The sequence below is a fragment of the Vanellus vanellus genome (genome assembly GCF_965231255.1).
Source record: "Vanellus vanellus genome assembly, chromosome: 3".
Taxonomy (NCBI): domain Eukaryota; kingdom Metazoa; phylum Chordata; class Aves; order Charadriiformes; family Charadriidae; genus Vanellus; species Vanellus vanellus.
Window position 1 is genome coordinate 56,848,131 of NC_138907.1, and position 24,598 is coordinate 56,872,728.

The 24,598-nt window shown below is 39.4% G+C and overlaps 1 protein-coding gene across 4 annotated transcripts; it reads right to left on the minus strand.

The window, feature by feature from the left end:
• Nucleotides 1–49: 49 nt before the first annotated feature.
• LATS1 (large tumor suppressor kinase 1) lies at nucleotides 50–23,892 on the minus strand. Of its 4 annotated transcripts, none has more exons than XM_082480850.1 (8): nucleotides 23,772–23,892; nucleotides 18,844–19,352; nucleotides 14,588–14,738; nucleotides 11,187–12,712; nucleotides 6,765–7,347; nucleotides 5,549–5,731; nucleotides 5,198–5,304; nucleotides 50–4,192 (listed from the first exon to the last, which is right to left on the minus strand). In XM_082480850.1, the coding sequence occupies exons 2-8, from the start codon at nucleotides 19,192–19,194 to the stop codon at nucleotides 3,677–3,679; spliced, it is 3,417 nt and encodes a 1,138-aa protein (XP_082336976.1). In that variant the 5' UTR covers nucleotides 19,195–19,352; nucleotides 23,772–23,892; the 3' UTR covers nucleotides 50–3,676. The 4 variants fall into 4 exon arrangements, 3 of the variants coding, with proteins under 3 accessions (XP_082336976.1, XP_082336974.1, XP_082336975.1); XM_082480848.1 differs by having other exon boundaries at nucleotides 11,187–12,715; XM_082480849.1 differs by lacking the exon at nucleotides 23,772–23,892 and having other exon boundaries at nucleotides 11,187–12,715; nucleotides 18,844–19,441.
• Between the last annotated feature and the right edge of the window lie 706 nt (nucleotides 23,893–24,598).

The window sequence follows — 24,598 nt, forward strand, 5'->3', positions numbered from 1 at the left end:
GACAACGCGAGATTGTGAAGCTGAAGAATAATTCGCTGAAGCGGAACGGTGCGGCGGTCATGTGTATTTTAATGGGAAGATCCAAAAGAACCGACAAGTCAGAAGGATATTTATTGTACAAAAAAAAAAGACATTATATGTACATATACACACATGGAATATATAGATCAGTAAACTCGAATTGAATGCCTTAAGACGCTCGTGATAAAGGCACTAACATTTTACTACGATGTTTGACCCAATTTATTATCTTTTTTGCTTCAGTAAACAGATTGCAGGCCCGATGTGAAACACCTGAAACCAAAGGTGATGTGTGTCTTGCGCGAGAGCAGCAGCAGCATCTGAGAACCCCCCCGCGCTGCTGCTGAGCTAATACTACAAGGGGTCTAAATACGCCATTCCCACTCACAGCTCCACAACTGCAGAAGATACTAAAGAGACCTTCCAGCTGTGTATTCTACAGGGTTTATGACAAGTTGAGGACAGAAAAGGCACAGCTGGAGGGCCTGCCCTAGGATGGAATGCCACCGAATATCCAATAGTATTTACAGCACAGTCATAGGACTGTAGAACATTTTATAAATACAATTAATATGTGTACAAGGGCACATAGAAGAGAAATTTATTTTCGTGCTTTACAAAGCGAAAGTAACCTGAACTAAAGCTCACTGTGGAATTCTACAGCTGCTGGTTAGGAGCCCCTCTTCTCAACAAACCCATCCCTATCGCAGGTCACCAGTGAAACACCCACACTTGAGGCAGCACCCAGGAAGAATCTCAACAGACTCTGAATCTGTGTATGAAACGTGAAGTTTCAAAATGTGGGTAAAGGCACAGCATGTTGGAGAGCTGTGACAATGTTTATGTACAATTAACTTTCTCAGATAACTTGGGACTATAACATGCTGCATTTTTTTTTTTGCAAGGAAATAGGTAATACTGCAGCTTATAGGTGGCAAAATTCAAAGAAGGCATATTACAGGTTCTAACACGAGATAGCAGAAAACACCAGAAGCGTCTACCAAATTCTAAAGATGTAAGCTCTTCCTATTTTTGTTTCAAAATGGTAAAATAATATTTAGCATTTCAGTACTTGCACATGTCCTTAAGACTCAATAATTTCCTTTAACAAAAGCAATTGGTTTTGCTTGGATAAAATTATGGTGCCTTTACAGGACTTTTTTTTTTTTTTTAAACACATTGGCCAGTTACAGTGTTAAACAGGAATATAACATAATGCAGGCAGAGGAGAAACATACTCACATAAAAGGCAATTTTAACAGTCAATTTAATGAATAATTGACATTATTTTCTCTGCACACTTCACAAATGGTAAGGCAGGCTTGATTAAATTACCTTTAACCAGTAATATATTATACTTTACTCCAAGACAAGTAGACCAGTTTTACTGGGATACTTACTATGAAGGAGATTAATCTTTAAAGGTTTATTTACATGGAAAACAATCTTTTTTACATAATATATAAAATGGAGTAGTTACACACTGCAGCCATTTTATAATATTTAAGCTCAATGAAATGAATCTTAAAAGCTATTCTATTTCACCAGCCATGGAACAAGCAGACAGAACACAAACTATTTTATTAAGCTACAAGCCCATTTTCATTACAGAAAGTAACTAACTACCTGCTTGAGAAAACAATTTTTGATAACCATCTTCTAACCATGATAAGCACTTCACAGTAGAGGGGTGACCTTCCACAAACATTGTCTTCCGTGAAAAACTGCGTTTAAGAAGTTTCCACGCTGCCAACCCTCTTTACCGCAGTTCACTCCTTCCTCAGTTATGCCAGTATAAGCAATTTTTTGGACTCCACTAGAAACTGCATCACTCAAATGAACACACTTCCAAGACAGAAGCCTCCAAATGCTGAACACCAAGCAGTTTTTCCACTGATCCAGTATTTAGCCCAGGCCTGTAGACAGTTGCACTGGCACAAAGAGAGACACTGAACTGGAGCACAGAAAGGGAACAAATGGCCAGAAGCGGACAAGAATTTCTTAAACCATCGCGGTGAGAAAAGTGAACTAGTAACTGGCATTTGCTGCGAGAACCGCCATGAACACCAATTTCATGATGTTTAGTCAGTCTACAACGCCAGTGCAATGGCACAAAAAATAATTTAAGAAAGCAGTAATGCTTACAGGCACATTATTAGATTATCCGTTGGAATTCAATTCCAAGAAGGAGGAAATGTTTTAAAAGACATGAAGTTTACTAAAAATAGTGCATTTTCTTTACCATTGTGTTAGCTTCAGGAGAAAGGCAGAGAGTGAGTGAGAAAAGAAACCCATAATTCTTTCTGCCTCTCACCTGTAACTCCTGGTCTTGTCTCTGGGATGCTACTTAGAGGGCTGCCCCTCCCCCCCCGGCTCCCAGTAACCTCAAGAGGGTCAGCACCTTCCGAGGGGGGCACCTGCTCACCTGCTGTAGTAAATTATGAAAACAGTCATGCAGAAGGCAGCAGACACAGCTGTAAGTTCCTAATTCTGTTCTGAATTGGGCTGTGAAAGATGGACCACTGAAACTGTACTGATGGCTCAGATGGACTGGTGCATGACACTCTCCTCACTGTCTCTGTGTGTAACTAGGAGGAAAACTGTTAAAGCCAAGTGAAACTGGTCTCCACAACAACAGTCTCAAGAGACATAATTTATAATTTTTTCCCATTACTAACTCAAACATAATAAAGAAACTATTCTAAAATTTATTTTTCAAACTAAAAATTCCGACTAAAGCAGAACTGTACACACTTTACAGTTTGGTTGTAGTCAGAAAATTAAACTAGATTTCAGGAAGTATTTTTCCTAAAGATCTTTTCCTCTCATAAGAGAACTGATGATAGGAGACAACCAAGTTGTTTCTGAGTGAGTAGTCCTTCTGCTTTGAGAGTACCAGTCACATCCTACAGCACTGCTAATGTCAAATTCAATTACTATTCAATAAAATACTAGTTCTAATGCTTTATCACTTTACATTCATATTATAGCCAAGACTTACACTTTCTTATTCCAAAGCTGGGAACTATGCCGCTACCACAGCAGCTGGAAACGTTTCACCAGAGAGATGATTCAGTTTTTCCAACACTGTGAATAATTAGGCTAAATACAGTGAGAAGTGAGGGTACAGCAGCCTTTTTTTTTTTTTTTCCTCTTCAGAAATGTATCAGAGAGCTTTATTAGTGTAAAGTAGATTTTATATTTGGTCAATGCAAGGAAAAACTTTCATTAAAAATTCTGGAGCAGAGCTTTGTTTTCTAAAATTATTCAGTATATGTACAAATAGATACCAGGCATCCTCTTAAGAAAAAAAAATATGAAAATCACTATTTCCTATTTTGAGTACTTAGAGTACACAGAACCAATAATAAAATTCAAGTGATTTTTTTTGTTTTACCTAACATCAAATCTCTTCTAAATTAAACAATTAATGCTGGAATAAATTAATATTTGAGAAGGATTTCCCTGTATTCTGGGGAAACAAAATGTACAGAAAGGGAAAGAGGAGACACAATTTTCTTAGTGTTTTAAAAAAAAAAAAAAGCGTGCATGTATTTACCCTAGCAACCTTCTCTCAGTTCTCTTAAGAGAAGAGACTTTTCCAAAATTGCAGCTACAAAATAAGTTTATTTAGTCTTTAATCTTTATTCCTCTACTAAACATAAACCAGGTCACGATTCTGGACCCCTCTGCCTGCCTGTTCATCATCATCATCATCATCTGACTGCTGTTCAGAGTTTTGGGAACTACTGTACTCATACTCAATGGGCTTTGGATTGTTGTATGGGTAGCCATTGTCATCAAAAAACCTTCGGAAGGTGAACTCATAAAAAGCATGTTCAGGATGTTTTCCATTTTTGTACCACCCGTTAAGTGTATCATTTCTGTTCCCTTCCTTATCATCATCACTCCACAACTTATCTGGATCAACTGGATCAAAGTTTGACGTGTCTGTAGGGTGAGCAATTTTGGGAATGTAGAAAGCAGACTGCCGCCGTAGATCGCTTGAAAAATCAATTGTTTTGAAAAATGGATGAGCTTTTATTTCATCTGCACCATTTTTGCCTAAACGGTCTTCTGGCCCTCGGCAGAGTTTAATAATAAGGTCGGAGGCCTCTGGAGTCAATTTAGCTTGAGGTGGAATATGAAGTGCCGTTTGCCAGTTGATAACCTTTAAAGTAAAAAGGGGTGTTATTTTATTTACAATTTCATAAAAAGGAAAAATGATAGTGAAAATTAAAACAACAAAACAAACAAAAAACCCAAACAGCCACAAAGCAATCATTCAACACGTGTTTTCACAATAAAGAGGGGAAAATGTGAAGCTGCTCTTTCAGAAACACAAGGAATATTTTGTCTGGAAATCTGGCAAAATACAGGTAAAGTTTATTCACATTCCACTGGCACTGAATACCCCTGTTATAAACCAACAAAGACACCATAAAAACCAGTGCCTGAAAACTGTTTACAATATTAGGAAGAGGGTAGGGCAAACAAATTTGATTTATTTGATGCCCTGGAAAGAGTAACAGATCTGAAGTTAAAAAAAAAAAAAAAAAAAAAAAAATCAATACTGCACTACATTTGAGCCAACCAGTATCTTGCAAGCTGAACGCAGTTTTGCAAAAATGACATGTGCCATTGATTGCCCTAGTGGTTTCCCTGAAACAGCTGGAGCTCAGGAAGAAAGGGACCAGTGGCTCTGAGCTGCCAGTAACCCTGAGCAGCCACAGTCATCTGCTGCACCTCCACCTTTGCATGCTGAGCACCTGCAGACACAGCACCAAAGGAAATCCTCTGCAGGTCAGTGGGCATGGAAACCAAGCAGTGGGAAAAGAACACCCAGATGCTGGAAGAGGGGGAAGAAAAGAAAGTGGAAATAATAACCAGAGAGGTGCAGGAAGTGAAAAGGAACAGCTGAGATCTGAAGTGTGATTTCTAGTTGGCATGTTTGCTATATGACCAGATAAAACTGTATGAACATGATCCTTGAAGTCCCCTTACAATTTAAGTGTACTGCCACAGTAACGTAAAGTTTAAAATCTTGTTATTTTATAACATGCCTGGATAGAGCAGTACTCTAAAAAGTCACCTTTGATTCCATTACAAATTAGAAAGACTATGTAAATTTCATGCCTGCTTTTTTGGACTGTTAATACAAGACTTTTAAAGTTACCTTCATTTGTGTTTCCAGTGGTGTTTGTGCCAGGAACGGAGGCTGCCCCACTAACATTTCAAAGAGAATTACTCCAACGCTCCACCAGTCACACAACTGTGTGTAACCTGAAATGAAGTCAAAACAAGGTCATCAAAGCCTCAGTATAAATTTTAAACTTGTATTTCTAAGAATAAAAAAGGTTCACAAGAGAATTCTATTCAATATTTGCTTAAGATTTCTGCATTAACAACCGTTTATTTTTTGTCAAAATATTATATACTTGGGAAAAGTGGCAGCGTAAGAAAGGTGAGGCGAGCTACCTGAGTATCAGTTACTTTGCAGCAAGATTACAGAACAAGAATGCATTACCTGTTCGTAACAATACTTCTGGCGCAATATAATTGGGTGTGCCGACAAGGGAATGGGCCAGACAGCGCTGATGCTGACGTGCAGCCCTGCGTTCAAGTGGCTTCAGCCGATCTCCACATCTGCAATTTGCTGGGTCACCCCATTCATTGCTGAAATCCATACTGTCTTGACGTGCGTGATCACCTATAATTGAGCGAGAAAGATGCCAAAATTGAGGACAATTGCTTTAGTTCTTAACTAGTTTTGTAGAACTTCATCTGTTAACATTTCTTGCTGTAAGACACATTCTGTTTCAATTTCAACACTGAATTGGAGAGCTAAAAAGGCCATCAACATCAGGATTTTGACTTTTTGTTTATGATATAAAGTACCAACTTTTGAGGATTTTTTTTTTTAAAGTTAATTTTAACTACGAGAAAGTATCAAGTTCGACCTTTTCTCAGTTTTTCCTTAACATAACCACATTTGGGATACAGGGTGTATATATTGCTCTTGCTCTTATATAAACAGAAAAATCCCAATATTTAAAGCATCAAAAAATGAGATCAGATTTTAAATCTTCAACTTCTCTCCAGAGACCGTGTAACAGTCTGGCCTAAGATACATGATATTTTCATAAAAACAAGTAAAAAGTACCTTCAAAACCAATTTTTAAATTGTTTTTTATTTTCAAAAATTAAAGATGTTACTACAAAAATCTGTATTTTATCACTCAGAACTGTGAAATTTTTTTTATCTTTTTCTTAACAGTTGTTTTAAGTAATCAAGTAGGATTTTTAAAAGCCTACTTAAATGCTTCTCAGAAAATCAATAGGTTACACTAAAAGGAAGTACACAAGACACTTAGAACAAAGTTTTCAAGAAAAAACAAATTTAAAACATCAGTCCTATCTTCAAAACAGAGTTAGGACTGTTGTCAATGCAATTATCTTGCTATCGTTGTGATTTTCTCTCTCCAAATTTCAGAAGCCACTAATGGGACAAACCTACAGCAGCACAGCTCATTCCTTCTCCCTTAAGGAACCAATGCTCACACTCACAAACTTAAATTATAAAAAGCAACGTTTAGTTAGAGTGATGTGCAGGCATATCGTTAGATGCATTATTGTTCAGAAAGGAAACAGCATATTCATCTTTCTACTCATTTATTATTTAATTCCTTGCAAGGAATGACACGTCAACAAAATAACAAAGAAACCTGTTATATTTCTCTTACCACTCTGGTAGTATTTTGAATCGTGGGTCCATCGAAAGCCTGTACAGAGCCCGAAGTCAGTCAATTTAATATGACCATCGCGGTCTATCAAGATATTATCAGGTTTAATATCCCTGTGGATGAAGCCCATTTTATGAACACTTTCAACCGCGCAGGTCAGTTCTGCTGTGTAGAACCGTGCCAAATTTTCTGGAAAGACACCCATTCTAATTAGGAGACTCATCATATCACCTCCTGGAATGTAGTCCATTACAAAGTACAAATTGTCCTTATCTTGGAATGAATAGTACAGGCGAACCACCCATTCATTATCAGCTTCTGCAAGGATATCCCGCTCAGCTTTAACATGAGCAACTTGATTTCTAAGCAATACATCTTTTTTTCTCAGAGTTTTTGTTGCATATAAAGCATTAGTATCCACTTTTCTTGCTAGGCAAACTTCTCCAAATGCACCAACTCCCAGGGTTTTAATTTTTACAAACATCGACTTGTCCATTTTAGCTCTTCTTAGCCGAATATAATTAGACTCTTTCTGGCACAACATTTTCCTCATTTGATCTCGGGCTTCCGGTGACAATCCAACCTGTGCAGCAAACAGAATTAAATCTGAAGAGTGAACAGTACTCTCATTTTTTTGTGATCTTATAATTACAAGGCTAAGGCAAAGCAACCCAAATACTTATATACAGCATGGGAAAACTTTTTTGTCTTCCTTTTTTTTAAGTTTACACATTAGGACTCTATGAACATAAACATGTAGGAGTGATACAAAACAAAACATGATCACTTTCAACAGCAAAATGCATGAGGTGCCATGCACCAGATGGTTCTTGAGAAGGGAGTATGTTCTCAAGGACAGAAAGGGTAATTTACAAGCTACTGATAAAACCCACTGCAAATAATACTTATCTGAGGAATAGTGTGCATCAACTGCCTCCCTGATTCTCTTTGCAGAGCTAAAGGAAGCCAAGACGTGCCTAGGAGCAGTTAAGTCACCGAGGGCTAAACTAAGGAGCTGCAGTGGGAAGAGGCTTCCACTCTCTAGACGAGCTAGAACAGAAAGTCACTACACTTCCTGACCATGACAGTGGAATTTCAGTTGCAGACGGGAGTATGCAACTCTCTCACGCTTCCCTGTGTAGCTACACAAACCAGATCCACATGGCACTGCTTCCTACTGTCCACCCACACCAAGGACCTGCCTCTGCCACAAGCCAAGACCTGATCTTCCCTCTTACAACATAACCCACCTCTTTCTAACAGCGCTTCAGTCACACTCTCTACCGCTTTCCACTCTACATACCAACAAGTTGAGCACAGCAATTTTGTTGAAGTGGCTCACTCCTGCCCACAGTATCAGTTCTTGGCTCCCGTCTGTGTACATACCCCTATCTTGAATGAACATCCCTGGTGTTCTGGATAGCACCACTGGCATTCTGACAGCTTAAACACTCACAGGCCACACATACCTCATCACCTACAGTGTGGAAACCCTTATCTACAAGAACCACACTGACCACTCTCGTAGTATTCCAACCTGGGTTTCTCCTCGTGTATTTTTGCTGGCTTGAGTCCCTTGAAAATGTCATTCAATTCCAGTGCCATCTTTCTTGGCAAGTTTCAGGTGCCGGAATCAGAATATCCCTTCTTTTTGGTTTTTGGTTTTAATGTGAGCAGAATCTTTCTTCTTTTTTTTTTTTTTTTTTTTTTTTACATTCTTTTCTCTGTGACACTGCCCCCACATAGCTTTATGTTCATTCCTTCGTTTTCTGCCATCATTTTCAAAATCTTTTATGTTCCATTTTTCATAGCATCTCAATTACTTTATCTGCCTACCTGGCTTGCAATCACCACCCTACAGCAATGATTTCCAAGTTCAACCTACAGTATATGTCCTTATTTTTTTTTCCTGGACGTTCTGATGATAAAATTGAACATAGCCAAACTGAATCCCTGCAAACATCACAACTGTTACTCAAGCACTATTCTAGTAGTTTTCAATTTCTTATTGTTACATTTTATCGGCTCTTAATACCAAATCTTGCTGCTTCCATCTCCTTAGTGTTTCAAATGTTTAAGATACTGTCTGCATAACAGGACCATTATCAGGATTAGGTATCGACTAGTCTAGCCCTGTATAAACTGTGTGTCAATAGATGATTTCTACTTTGCCTAGCTTCCAACACAACTTGAAACAAAATGTAACAGATGTGACTGAGAAAAAGGGCGAGATAAAAGATTAATTAGGTATCAACCAGTATCTTAAAAATGCTTTTAGGATATATGTCACCTATTAAAGAAAATACTGTTAGAACACAGAAAATTTCTTACAGGCATCATAACAAAAATGGATCCAAAGAAGACGCAATTAGGAAAATTCATACAAAACGCTCGTCTACTCAAACAAACTTCACAAGGAATATCAATTCAGTAAGATTTAAATGGGGAAGGCTGTCTCAAATTTGAGACAAAATTTTTTGTCTATATCAGACAGACAGTAGCCAGGACTGGGTAGTATTAGTTCCAAGACTGGATGTGGGAAAAAGGTTCAGCTCCCACCCCAAATCAAGAAATTATATTTCTCAACACATTACTGCAGGAAAACCCAGGCACTGTCTTCTAGGACAAAAACATCTGAATTTTTCTGTGAATGAACATGCTTAAGGCACATTCAATGCAGAAGGATGGATTTTTGAAGACTTAGAAATGTCAAGAAGACATTTGAAGACCTGATTACTTTAAGGAATGAGCTAGTTTCCCTTTTCCCTTCTCATGAAGACCCAAAATACACTTCATTATTGTGAGATTCTGCTCCTATACCCTGATGAGAAAGTAGAGGTCTGCTGCAGCATGCATCCCATTTTTAGCCTGTAAATACACATCCTAGCTTTAAATTTAGCATAAATATTGTAAATTGCATTTCACATAATAAAAGACATTTACTAGGGTCCTTCAAATGCACAAGAAAAATATCAAGAAAAGTCTTATCAGTGCTTTCATATAAGTAATACTTATGCTTGCAACACTATGGAACACAACACAGTAGAAAGGGAAAGCGAAGTTTGCAAATCAACATTAATCTTACATTTAAGTACTCAAAAATAGTCAAAATAAATTCATGCTTAATTTTGATGCAGGATTGCATGCAAAACCCTCTAAAAAAATGGATCATGCTATTCTTAATAAATACTGTTGCTCCAAAATCTTACTTGTCTACACAGGGATGGAGGCTACAGAGTTCAGGAAAGCTTCCCACACCTTAACAGTTTAAATCAGCTGTTAGTGGAAGTGAAAAGGAAAGAGAGAAGACTAAGAATAAAGATCTAGAAAGAGTTCCAGGAAGAAATCTTGCTAACATTTACATATTTGTGATTAAGCAAACACTTACAATACACTACAGCTTACAGTAAGAATTTTCAAAGAGTAAGAAAACATGGATTTAAAATACAGCACTTCAAGAAAGTGGCATAAGCCAAATACATTCTTTCATAGAATAAATTAAGAGGTACATCATACTTATGTCAAATTTTCAAATACAATTGTTAAGAAATATATGTAAGTAATGTCTTGAATTTGCATTTCTGCAAATCTTAATTTCACTGCTTCTCACTATTTTCTCTTTTGAAATGACATATGTATACATCAGCTCCAGTTTCTACCCGTTTGATTTGGTTTAGTATAACACTGAAATCCCACTGTCTTCATGTAGGCACAAAGAAGTTGATTTTACATGTTTTTGTTGATATCTGTTTCTTTATTATCCCATTCAATTACCCCTTGTTTAAACAGATATCCTTACAGCCTGGATTATAAAATAGTTGGGCAAAAGTCAGTCTCTCTCATTCTAAAAATGCAAATTTTAAATATTGAAAATTTTTTTAATGTGAACTAAAAAACCCTATCACTACTGGAAACAAACTGCAGAACATAAGAGATATTGCTGTTTGGGTGACTATACAAACACACTAACCAGCCATCGCTTCTCCCTGCTTTGCTACTTGTATCTGCAGTGTTTATTTTAAAAAACTAAAAATGTTTCTAAAAATCATTAAAATATTGCATATTACTCACTCAAAAACCAGGATTAAATAGAACCCATAACAAAAAGCTGAGCCATGTAATTAAATCTCAGTCCATGCAACAATGATTTTGCTTCTGCAGCCTTATCATACATGAGCCGCATGAACTATGTTTAGACACGCAAAAATCTTACTAAAATTAATTTCTAAGAAGACAATGAAGTACATAAACAAAGCAATGAAGAATTTGCCGCATCTCAAACACAAAAACTAAAAATAGACTTCAATACCACAATATACCACAATGTTCTATCTGTATTATTCAAACATTGTACAATTAAGACATATTTCTTAAAATTAATACAGCAACACTTCTAAGATTTAGAAAGAAGAAAGAGTTTACCCGCATCATTTCATTCTCTAGTTGTTTTTTCCGATGTAAACGCTGCTGATGTGACTTGAGTATATTCTCCACATGCTGCTCCATGAAGAATTTAAAGGCCTGAGGGGAATAGCTTTGAATACGAGACTCTCTTCTTTCTTCATCTTTTTTGTTTTTTCTAACAGGAACAGGTGATGTTGTAATTTGTTTCTTTTCTTTATCTGTTGCATCAACACATTCACAATTCTTTTCATTCTCATCCTCCTTAGACAAAATAGGTGGTTCCTCCTTGTTGAGCTTGGGTCCTGGCTCATACAGATTGACAGAGGGATTCTGGTGTAACAAGTGTTTCGGGTAAGGTGGTGGGGGACCCTGGTAATTTGGAGCCTCTGCAACAGGAGACATAACTGCCATATTAGTAGATGGACTCTCAGAAAAGGGAATGGTCTGAACGGTTTGCACCGGTTGTGGCATCCAGGAAGGGTGAGTGGGTGCTAAGGCAGTCTGTAGCTCTGGTTTTAACACACGCATACTTTTTACTGGTTGCTGAATGGGAGCTGGCGTTATAGCTGTTACTGTTGTGGCTGAAGGCTGAGAGCTGGTAGAGTGACTCTGCCTGTTTCCATGATGGTTGTTGAAAGAATTTGACCGTACGGGAACATTGGGTTGCCATGTAGGCATGTCATGCCCGTTGCCAGGTGATGACTGCGGTTGCACAGAGGAGGGCTGTGACCAGGACGCAGGTATTCCAGCTACATTTGTATTATAAAGTTCCATGTTGTGACTATTTCTATTTGGCACCATCATTGCTTGAGGAAGATTCCCATTGGTGTATGCTGAAGGAGGAGCAGATCCTCCTGTCTGCATCTGTAGTGCTGTGGGACTTTGCCTGTTAGTTGGATTCATGGGGTACGGGGGTGGCTGGCGACTCACTGAGTTCCCAGACACCACGTTCTGGTGAACTATGAATTCTGTCTGACAATTGCCATTTTGCATTCCAGCTCTTCCTGAGGGAAAGCTAAATTTGCTGTTGGCAGAACTCTGCATGATTATTGGTTGCCTGCCAATGGGGACAGTGCTCATGCCTCTCTGACCCTGCGTAGAAGAATTTATGGGTGGAGGATTCATAGGTGTAGGTGGATAACCATCCTGCCATGCTCCTGGTGGCACTGGAGAAATACGGGAGATCACATATTCCATGTTTCCAGAGTAACGCTTTGTTTGAGAGTTTGGTTCCCAGGAAGGAGGTGGAGGAGTAGTTCCCCTTGGAGGAGGTGTCTGTCCTCGAGGAGGTGGAGGAGGAGGAGTGACACTCCTTATCTGTGGTAGAGGTGGGGGATTCACTCTTTGTCCATTGCCAGGATGAGCCTGAGCAAATGCTGCAATGCCAGATCCAGATAACGGCCTTCCTACATCAGGCTGAGAGCTGGGACTTTCTGAGCGATAAACTACACCATCTCCCAGGGAAGGGCCATGCCGCTGGGGAACCAAGGACTCCTTAGAACCCTTCCAGCTCTGCTTGCGGTTAACTGATTGCTGTACAGTCCCTGCTTTTACAAGAAGAAAACATAACATTTATATTATTAGAAATTATTTCTATTTACTGCTTCGAATATTTTATTCTTCTGCGTTAATTACTACAAAAATAGGACAGGAATTCTTCAAGAAAGCATAATCCACTGTACTTCACCTTAAAAATTTCTCTCTATCTAGTAATACACGGCATGCTATGGCAATATGCTAAGTACACAGTATAAGAAAAAAAAATGCAATGAAACTACAGTATCACAATTTTTAGAAATCACTTTTCTGAAGATGCATTTTGTGTCAATTACAGATGTACTCAATTATTAATTAAAAAATTGTAATATGTAGAATTATTAGGCACACTATGTATTTTTAATCATGCATACAAGCAAATCTCAGAAGAGATGTTCAGTACAAACACAAAATCGCAACAGCACAGAAAAGCATGTTTAATCATGTTGCTATTCCTTCCAGTTTAACACTTCTAACACACTTAGTGTTCTTAAACTAAAATTCAACGGAATGCTGTAAAACCAAACAACCCACTTACACCCTTGTATGCATACAGTTCATCCACACTTGTTCTATTCCTTGCATGTGACATTTAAGTACTTTAAAAGTTATGTGTTTATGAGTAAAAGTGTCATATAGAGGCAAGAATTAAAACTGTATGAAAGCAAAACTTGAGAGCCAAACTCTACAATATATTCACTTCATAGATGTTATTTTCCATCGTATAAACAAAATAACATGCAAGGAACTAATAGTGCATGCAGTCTTACTGTGCTTTTTACAGTGTAATTACTGAGATACTTGTAAATACATACAGAACTGTAACTGCTGAAAGTCACCATTATCTTCAGTAAATGAATGTGCTAATTACTATATCTTTGCAAGTAACAATGAAAATCACAGCTAAATGGTGACATTTAGCTAGCAGCATCATACAAGCACCAACTAAGCCTGATCCAGAGACTAAATTAAAATAATGCAGTACTTTGCTACTTGACTACTGATTTTTCCTCATACCTATACGGTCAATTTAAAAATGTAACTTTACAGCACTAGCAGCTCAGCACTAACTTTGGTCAAATAAAAGCTCAGTATTTCTGCTGCATCTAAAAGTTACCATTTGTTTAGGTGTACACTACTAAAACCTGTTAAAAAAAGAAAAACATCAAGACATACTAAAAATGTACTTGCATGTAATTAAGAGACCAATAATAGCAAGTGGCAAAATTCTGACTTTGTTGCTACTAAAGATATAGCCTGTCCCCCAAAATCTATAAAAGCCATGAAGTCTGCCTTAAAAACTATACACACAAAATCTGGAACCAAGTAAAAAACTTAAGCAGAGAGGGATCTTGAAACAGGGCACCCTAAAATACAAATATTGCAGTCATATGATATATAAATATACATACACACACATATATATAATATATATACACACAAAAATACACATTCATAGTTCTGCTGTGTGGGAGAGCGTGTGAAGAGAGAGACAAAAAATTAAATAAGAATTCAGTGCTCACTGCTGACTTCTAAATGGCACATGACACTGAGAACAAAATATGGGCAGCACACACCAATGAGGGACAAAAATTACTAAAATAAAATCCAAGTGCCATTCCTTGTATAATACTTACACACAATAATAAAATCATGCAGTTATAAAAAAAAAACATTTAAGAAACTCCTGTCAAATGCACCTTCATCTTTCAGAAGAATTACATTATATACTTTACATGTTCTTTTTAAAAGAAAAAAAAACACCACTGTATCTCAACATCTCCTCTGTTCCATTCTGAGGACATGAAGGAATTTGCTATTTTATATTTTTCACCGATAAGAACACACTCAGTGAGTTACTGAGTTACCATGGATACACCTACCTGGTGGTTTCATACCTGCATTTACAGGTCTTGCTGCTGCTGCAACCATCTGTTCCCGACGAGGATCCTGGTAGCTCATTTTACTTATAAATTCGATGGCAGCTTCTATACTACGGTTGTTAGTTTGTCTAAGAGCTTGTATAACCATATCCTAAAGAGAAAGTTATATACAAAAAATCATTTACAAGAAAGTGGCAAAAATACCAAAAATCATGGTTATTTAGCAAAATGCCCTCCAGAAATTTTACCAAAGTACATAACTGATTTCTGTCAATCTGTTTAAAAAGAATTTTAAAAATGTTTTCTCCACAACAGATCCTCCAAAACACTAATACAGTCTGGATCTTCAGGAAAAAAAGTTAACTTGTTGAAGCACTGCAGTATGATGTAAATTGCATCATCTTGCTATTCATACAAACAATTTGCTTACATAAGCATTTATTACCGATACACACTACCCAGGTAACAGGCAGTTAGTTACATGATGACCAAAAGTCCCTTCCAACCCAAGTTATTCTATGAAAGATACCCCAGTGTGAAACTCAGAACTTTGGGTTTTGCTCATTTTTCCTTCAACTCAGCATGACTTTTTGTCAATAAATATCCATTAGTTTCTCCCTAAGAATTCTTCCTGATGAAGACAATATTATTGGCAGAAATTCTATAATTTTTGTGGTAGATTTAGTCTCTGTATTCTTAGAGATCCAAATAAAAGTTTTGATCTGATGGCCAATCCCAGCTCTGTCAAAGGAAAATGTATTACGGACCAGTGTTTGTCTGTTGGCTTGAATGAGATCAAGGTGAAGCAACAGAGGCAGAATTCCAGAGACGGTAAAAAGTCAGGCACTGCTCTCCCAGTTATATTGAACGAGATTTGTGCAGCCGACTCAACAAGTTTGAAACAAATCCACAGCATTAACTCCCTATAATTAAGCACACTGCCTTCAGTGATTTATTATGGCCATACTCTGCCATATCGAAGCAGTCATTTCAGTTCACATTATGTTCGAACAAGTTACCCACATACGACACCATTCACCTTCTACCAAAATCAATGGCACATCAAAAAGGGCTCAGAAGGGAAGTAGTCAGTATCAATTTCAAATTCAAACCCCCATTTATACTTTCAGCATGCCTGTACACATTTTTAATACTCCAAGCATACAAAATTACATACAGCCTTCAGAAACAATAATTAAATTCAGTAAGCAAAACAGAAACTTAAAAAAGGATTTTAAAATAGAAAAATACATATAATAAGGGTGTCAGTCTTTACAGACCAGCTGGACCAGCTGACATTGCCGGAAAAAGCAGATACAATTTTTGATCTCATAGCTCCTTCATGAGACAGTTATGTCTGCAACACTTCTACTATTATAGACAAGACTGATCTGTTGCAAAGTATATTCTCAGCACCAGTACACTATTTGATCACTGTGCAAACAGAAGGTTAGGTTGTCCAGAGCATTTAATTTCCAATTTTAATATACTTTTATAGGACTATAGGATTCATTTCTACCTATCAACTTTAATTTTCTTCTTAATTAGTTTCAAAATCAAATTTACTGTCCTTTTAGGTGAGTAATTCTACAATATAGAAACCTAAATCTACAAGTACACATCAGCAAGCCATGAAGACACACAGAATCCCAAAGTACAGAACCAGCAATATTTTAAGACATGAAATTTATTTCCCTCTCCACAAACCAGAGGACCTGAGTGAGAGCCAAAAGATCTCTCTCCCCTCTAGCTGAAGAACAAAAAACTTGGTCACCTATGTGACAATAAGTATTCAATGTCTTGAAGAGTATCAGCTTACACGGTCCTCATCTGTGGACTGAACTTGAATCCTAATAAGCAAGAGAGATCTCCTGTAAGCTATTTAAGATACTAAAAAAGAAAAACCAACCAACAAAACCCCTACAAACACAATGAACTGCATTATCCCATAATTACTATACATATATATTACTGTCCATATGCATAATATATATCTTTCTCTGATACTGATACGTATCTATATGTTCAGCTTTAACCCTGATACTACCTAATACTCGAAGGGTGTGGGGAATAACCAGAACATTTGTGACATTCAATATATTATTAAAAAAAAAGTAAAAAAAAAAAATTCATTATGTTTCCAACTTTTGAGTGGTGACAAAGCAGCAACTCCACAATACATCAGACAAATTTGTATTGTTATTTTAAATCCATTGTCAACACCTTGATGAAATCTCATTAAAAGCTGAGATAAGGAAATACTGCTCATATAGATAGGACCAAATCAGGGCAAATTAAAACAAAAATGGACTTGGTACCTAGTAGTTATAGTTAGCCTCTACTATAGACATACGAGGTAGGTTAGTCTCTACAGAAAGCCAGTAAAGCACCTGAGATCATGAAATTAAAAACTACTTCACGTGATCTGCTAAATCACAAACATGCCTAATGGAAGTCAGAAATTGCCCAGACTAGACGTTACAGCTGACCGACATACCCCAGCTATGATCCAGCCCATAAAAAAATCCCAGCTCAAAATATATTCTCATTCCTACTTGCTGTCTCGAGTACCTCCCACCCAGAAAAATGCTTTCCTACTTCAGCTGTATTTGTTCCTGGTGGTGTTCACAGGCCAAAGCCATATGGACTTTTGTGGCAACACAACTGTGGCTTAACACATGGCAGAAATGGCTTACTCTGGCATTCTGCCTGAAAAAAGGTCCATATAATCAGAAGTGTCCTGGGAATTCTCAGTTGTATCCAAGAACAAAAGGTAGGAGCAAAAGGTTTCAAGATACAAAGGATACAACAAAAATGCCAATTCAAGATACCTTTTTAGTTTACTACCCAGCCATATACTATTATGCAGTTTGCAAAAACAACTGCAGGTTCAATCTGTAAAAATGGATCCAAGAACTGATCTACTTTTTAAAACAAACAAGCAAACAACAACAAAAAAACACAAAAAATTGAACCTCAGCAACAAACCACAGAGCATGAGGAAATTATTACAAAATCATTTATCATTATTAAATCCTTCCATTCTTACTGAAAACACAGCCTGGACTGTGTATTTGAGCAAGCAAAAGGAACACAAAAAACCACTATCAGCACCTGACACTGGGACATTGTTGAGGAAAAGCCAGTTGACAGTTTTGGAGAAGCTCACTCGGGTAGAGGTGAGCTTCTGTAAACACTGAAGCATTACTTCTCTCTACATATACTGAAGCATCACATAAATACTGAAGCATCACAGCCAGCAGAACTTGTGAGCTGGTCACTAATGCAAGCACTGCACACCTGTAAAGGCCATCGCTGTTGTGGTACTGTGCCTTTTTCCTTTGGAAAGATGAATGGTTCGGTAGCTTTTTTTTTTTTTTTTTTTTTTTTTTAAAACCTGCTTTTGTACTCAGGTTTACAGAAAAGGCCTGAGAACAGGCGTAATTTACTTTGATGTGCAAGTTCCAGTAAAAGCACAAGAGATATAAGTGTATTCATGTTTTATTTCTGGAAAACACATTTCAGACTCCTTTCACTTATTAACACAAACAAAAAGGTTAAGTCAATAATTTAAAAAATAATACATTGAACAATTATTTAGTTCCCTGTTCTTATAATGAAAACAGCAGAATAATCATTTATGTCCAAGATTTTCAAGATGCTTGACATTTTTGTCTTGAGAATATACTGCAGAGAAGACACCCTGCAACTGGCTTTGTCACGTACTTCGTTATTTTATCTCTATTTGACAAAGTGCGTAAATAAGGATAGCCAAATTTCTTTCTCCACAAAGTCTGAGTTTCTATTAGCCAGAGATGTAAAAAGCTCATTAATTTCTGAAATATTTGGTACTGTCTTTCAATTTAAAATGGCCATATTTTATCAACGTATTTTAATTAAGCGCAACCCAAAATTCCATTGAGTATCAGAGGCAAAATCCATGCTCTAGAGTGCCCAGTTCTCTCTGCCTAAAATTACATGAATAATTAAAACCCCTACCACATAAGAACAAACTGCACAAGATGCTTAACAAAAGAAAAAAAAAAAAAAGCCAAGCCTCTCTAAATCCTTTTATTCCTCCTCTTCATTTCCCACTATTACCAGTTTCTTATCCTAATTAAAAACGTAACAGATTTTGAAGAAGCTATTTAGCTTATCATATACTGTTCAAACATTCCATGATCGACACCCCCTCCAACAGGCACTAATAGTTTCTGGTTAGCAGAACACCAAATCTTGAAAATAAAACATTTCACCTCATCAAAGCCAGCAGCTTGTAAGTCTTGCAGCATTTGTCGATTAACTTCTGATGTTCCTTTGACAGCTGAGGTTGTTTCGTTTGCAAAAGGCAGAAGTGAGTTTCTTATCTCCTGCAAAACTTTATGGTATGTTACAAATTTGGGGGGATTTCGGCCTTGTCTAGGATCTTCAGATAACATTTTGCCCATGCTGTGATCAACTTTAGCAGCATCTGAGGGTTTAGGTAAATTCCTGAGGCTCTCTCGTATTTCCTGTAGCATCTGCTGGCTGCTGCCAGTATAGTTACTGGCAGGAAAAGTCTTAGGCCTCATCTGTCTATAACCTTCTGGCTTCTCACTTCTCTTCATGAAAACATGTATATATGCAGCCTCCACCAAGGACTCGCACACACCAAAATTCAAGGCAGACTGACTGGTAGTTTCAGAACTTGTGGAAGCGGTGGCTCTTCACTGTGAAGCTGTGGTTCCCATAGTGCTGGAGTTCGTCACAACCCAAAACAGTGATCCTGTTAACAACAACAAAATCCCGTTATACACACAGCAGTGAGAAAGCTCACAATTTAGTACTGGTGACAGTGAAACGTTCACATGCAGCACTGCCTTCACACTTACTAAAAGCACGCTAAGCAACTTCTTCAGGCACTCCCTACTCAACCTAAATTACAAATTGTGCTGGGCTTCTAACAGTCTGTTAACAAAAAAATGTTTCAGGTGCCTCAAGTCCGAAGAGTCCTGAATTGCAAAGGATGTGGACAGAGCAAAGACGAACTCAGTGTGGTGGACAAAGCTTTCAAGTGCAGATATGAACCACATTCTCTCCATCAACACTTTTACAGCTGAAGGTGCCGACTCTACTACCCAGTTGGCTAGGATATGGACCAGCTATCCTAGCTCTTCAACAATTCTGACATCAAGCTCCACAAAACAGATGGAAGTGAGAAGTACAAAGTACACCAGTATAATTACCATGATTTTATCCACATATGTAAAAAGTAAACACTTGCCTAGCTTATCACATGCAACTTCATGATTCCTTGTACCATCTGCCATTTAATCCTGTTTAAAGGTTCAGTTTTCTAAAGCTGTCACAGTCTCTTAGCTTGAGCCTCCTTGAACCAGTCTGTCAATAGTTCAGTAATTTTTAAAATTTATTTTACATAAGAGAAGATGAGAGTGGGGAGGAAAGAAAACAAAGAAAATTTAATCAAACTTTTTTACTGTAAAATCGTTTAACAACTCAAGCATCAAATTCACTGAGAGCATAGCTGTGACATTTGGTAAGGGAAACTGAACTTTCTGCCAAAAACAAATAAATAACATTTGCATTTTGAAGGAGCTGACTCATCAGGGAAAGAACGTTGTGTCTGCAGAGAACTCAAATCTCTGCATTTGTGCTGTGCACTAGTTAGTACTCTAACTCCTGTAACTGGTATGGTAAAGGATATAGCAACTAAAGTGAAACACTGAAGAAGTTACAGAGCATTTGCCTCTTTAGAGTATCATGAAATAAAACTTGTGCAGTCTCTACTCCTCCATAGAGAAAGACCAGTTACAAAGATAGCACAAAATACAAAAATTCTGTATTTTGGCACTTCACAGGCAACTAGTAGAATGGTAAAGCTCAACTCACACTGCTCCTTTCCTATAATGCAATGTCTAACAGTAGCAATACTGAAATGTTCTTATTTTCTTGTTTCCATTTTTCAAAGCGTTAAAAATTTGTGTTCCTAGTTTTCTGAAGGATTCTTTTTGAGGATTCAGATGTCTGTAAGCATCTTTTGTCTCTTAAAGAAGTAGGGTGTAGCTAAGTGTTTCTCACATTAGAGAGGAATTAACCAGGTGCCTACATTTTATCCAGTCTACACAAAAGTCATACTTTCTTCATCCAGGTTTCACTTTTACAATACTTGCACTGTTATAAACCAATTAATGATTCGGTGATCAAGGAAGAATATGGCAAGAACTTAATAGGAAAAATAAACCTGTAATACACATGCAAATTATATAAATTAAATACAATGTTTGGCTCGAAGTATTAAAAAATCTAGATTCAACAGAAAGTATGGCATGAGAGCAATTAAAACGTAATTTAATTTGGCCACTTTCAAAATCTTTTTCAAAACATGCCATATTTATGAGCACGTTGAAAATACTTTGTAAAAAACTCTCTTCCCAAAGAAAATGGAGTAACTATATTTAGACCATTTCACTGGTTTTGATATGGATGTTCCTTTTCTTTCCAAGAGACTTGCTTAAAAAACCCACACGTTGGATACCCAAGTGCAAGGATGTATGCTAGTAACACTTGAAAGAATCACCACCTCCAGAAAAGTGAAATCTCTAGCATAATCCCAAAACAGTACAACAAGGCTAAATATTTTAGAAATTTAGTAATCTAGATTACTTGTTCAAATTCAGTCACAATTAGGAGTAATGACTAGTTCACCATTGGCAGGGTAGTCTAGATAAAACAGTTTGTATTGATCTAGTGTCACACATATACCAATGAGAGAAGAGAAAAATGACCATACACGAGCTATTCTTTTTAAGAAGTTCCAAAAGCCTGGAATTCCAGAGAAAACAGTTATTTTGCACCTATGTATTCTACCATAATTTAATCTGGTATTTCAATATTCACTTCATGATTACACCATGGGTAGCTGAGATAAACAAAGGCAACACCCCTAAGAGAAATCAAGATTAAATTAAAACAGGACACAAACCATAAATCAGTACACATAGAGACTACTACGGGGGGGGGGGGGGGGCAGAAATCAACTTGTGCCCCCATTTCTTTAAGTGCAAAACTAAGAGAACTGCATTTCCTTAGAAAGTGCTTCGAGAACTTTAACACAAGGGATGTTGTTAGTATTTCATAGCTATTATTTTGCTGGCAACTGCAGCATAACGGGATATGGAATAAGCAGTCTTGGAAAATAAAGCTGCACTTTCACATAAATTTGTAGCAGAAGCAGAGCTTTACCAGTGCAAACCAGCCAGTCCACTTATCTCCCACCACTTACTAGCGCCAGCATAATTGTTTGCAAGGCCACACAGAGCGAGTCAAGTTAAGGAACTTACCCAGACAAATAGTTACTTTTTTTGGCGGGTTGTTTCTTTTGGCAGCAGTGATGGGTAACAGCAGTTTGATGTGTATGTGAAATTACAGTCTTAATTGCTCAGAAACCCAATTAAATTGGTCCTCCAGTTTAATGAAATACAAGAAAGCAAGTATTACTGCAGTGCACCTTGTTTTACATATGAACCTCAAAATTCAGACATCACCTCCTCTTACAGACATTTGTATACATTTTAAAGCAAGAAAGTTCTGACTACTCAGTGAGAAACCCATCTCAATTTTGTACTTCTAACTAGCAAACACTAACTGTATCCAAGGGAACTGGCATCTATTCACCCTTGCAACTTTGTGTCATTAGATGTAAATGATAGATGTTTGTTAAAGCAGCTGTTTTACTGCTGAAGTTCTCCACCTCCCTAAAGGAGTCATATACAAATAATTTTTCATTTCTTTTCAAAATACGGGAATAAATTATTTTCCTCTACAGATCCAACTGTAAGGAAGAAAAATATTTGTCCTTCTACAGTACTATCATGAAAGACTGGACTTAAAAATAGGCATTTGAATGAAAACACAGAACAGTTGCATGCAACTGTAAATGACTTGAAGTTTTTCTGGTGAAAAAAATACACAGCTTCATAATAGATCTGTAACATTTCTCATCTCCAAAAAGAAATACTCATATTTCAAATGAAGTACTGAATACCACATATTAATCTATTTTGGTTTCCTCTATGGTGTACCTATTCTATTAACTTATTTTATACACAATCACAACACTTAATTCCTAGGGGAAAAAAAGAAGAAAAACAAAAATTTGGGAGACATAAAATTACGTTTGATGGGGCTCGGTTCAAACCGATAAAGGGAAACTGTTCTTCAGATAACAGGTCATTGAGCCGTAAAGCACTTTGCCAAAGGATGCGTTTCCAAGGCTAAAAGTTTCCACAGGATGAGGAGAAAACTGGACCCTGAAATTGGCAAACACAACTACACGCGGCCGGGGCAGACTGAGCTGGAAACGACCAGGGGCTAGCTGAACACTGGGAACACCGTGCATTCGCTCCGCTTGTTTCCATTCTTACGCTCTGCTATCTCCTTTAACGGGATACAGCTCTTCTTACGGACAAACGTATTCTTAATTACTCCGGGCAGCAGCAGTAGTTATTTCGAGTGCAGGGAAGAGAGATCCTCACGGCTGCCAGCAGGACAGACACCGAGGACCACAGGGTAAGCTGCACAGACGGGTACGAGGCGATTCCCGCCCCACAGCGGGAGCCGGCGCTTCAAGGACCACCCGGACCAGGCGGTTTCCAGCGCCGGGATGAACGCTGGGCACGCGACAGCCACGAGTATCGCGACTCTATCCCGGGACACCTGCGCTGCGGTCGCCCGGCCAGCCCCACGCCGTGACCCGAGGTCGGTCTTGCGCAGCGCCCGCCGGTCCCCCCGCGCCGGCCGGCGGGAGGAGAGGGGCAGGACACCGCCGCGGGGCTGGCGGGACCCTCGCCCGGCAGCAGCGGCTGCGCAAGGGCCCAACCGGCCGCGCCGGGGGAGCTGGGGGGGCGCGGGCCCCGCCGCCCCTCCCGAGGAGCCGTTCCCCGGCGAGCGAGAAGCCGCCCACCACCGGCGGGGGAACCGGCGACGGCACCGTCTCACCCGGCCGCGTCCCGCCCGCTCCCGGCGGGGCGAGAAGCGCCCAGGACTCCCCGGTCGGCCGAGCCGGAGGGAGCTCGTTATACCTCCCCGCGCTACGGCCGCGCCTCGGCCTCCCGCCCCCAACCCGCCGCCGCTCCCCAGACCCGCCCCCGCCCCCCCCTCCGCCACCGCGGCACAGCGGACCTACCTGCGGCGAGAAGGCGGCGGCGGCAGCGCCCCGGGCCCGGGCGTGGGCGTACGGAGCTCGGCCCCGCCCGTGCGGCGACGACCGCCGCGGCCCTCCGCGATGCCGGCAAGCGGCTCCTCGGTCCCTCCGCCAGCGCCCGCCGCCGCCGCCACGGGCCTCTTCAGTTCGGCGCCGCCATTTTGTCGGTGTCTCTGCCGCGGAGGGCTTCCCGGATATGGGCAGCTCCCGGCCTGCCTTGCGCGCCCGCCGCTCCCCCTCCGCAGCCCCGACCCGGATGGAGCACGGCGGCGGCCGCCCGCCCCGGGGGAGGGGAGTTTGGGGGAGCGGGCCCTGCGCCCACCCCCGGGTAGGGCGGGCGGCTGCTGGCCTGAGCTGGGGGGGGGGGGGGGGGGGAGACACCACAAAAAAACAGATTCCCCCCCGCCCCTGCTTTCAGGTTTCAGGCGCTGCTTCTCCCTTCCGTGGCAGTACCGAGCTCGATGGATAAATACCGAGTTTCTAACGGGGAGAAGAGTCTTGCCGAGCCGCCGTGATCCAGTTACCGCCTGAACGGCGGAGAAGGACTCGTTACGGACCAACACGTGTAAGTCACGAGGAAGAACCCACCAGTTACCACTCAGAGGCGCACCTCGACCTGTTCTTTTCTTTTTCTGGCAGAGTGTTGCGTTTCAAACAAACCGGGAAATGAAACTGCCGAGGCTCTATCCAGCCTCTGGGCTGCTCCGTATGTTCCCGTACGGAGGGAGGACAGCCTGGTCCCCAGGCACCATCCATCTCCTCCAGCCAGACATGCAGGTACGGTATTCTTACCGCAACAGATGAAGAAG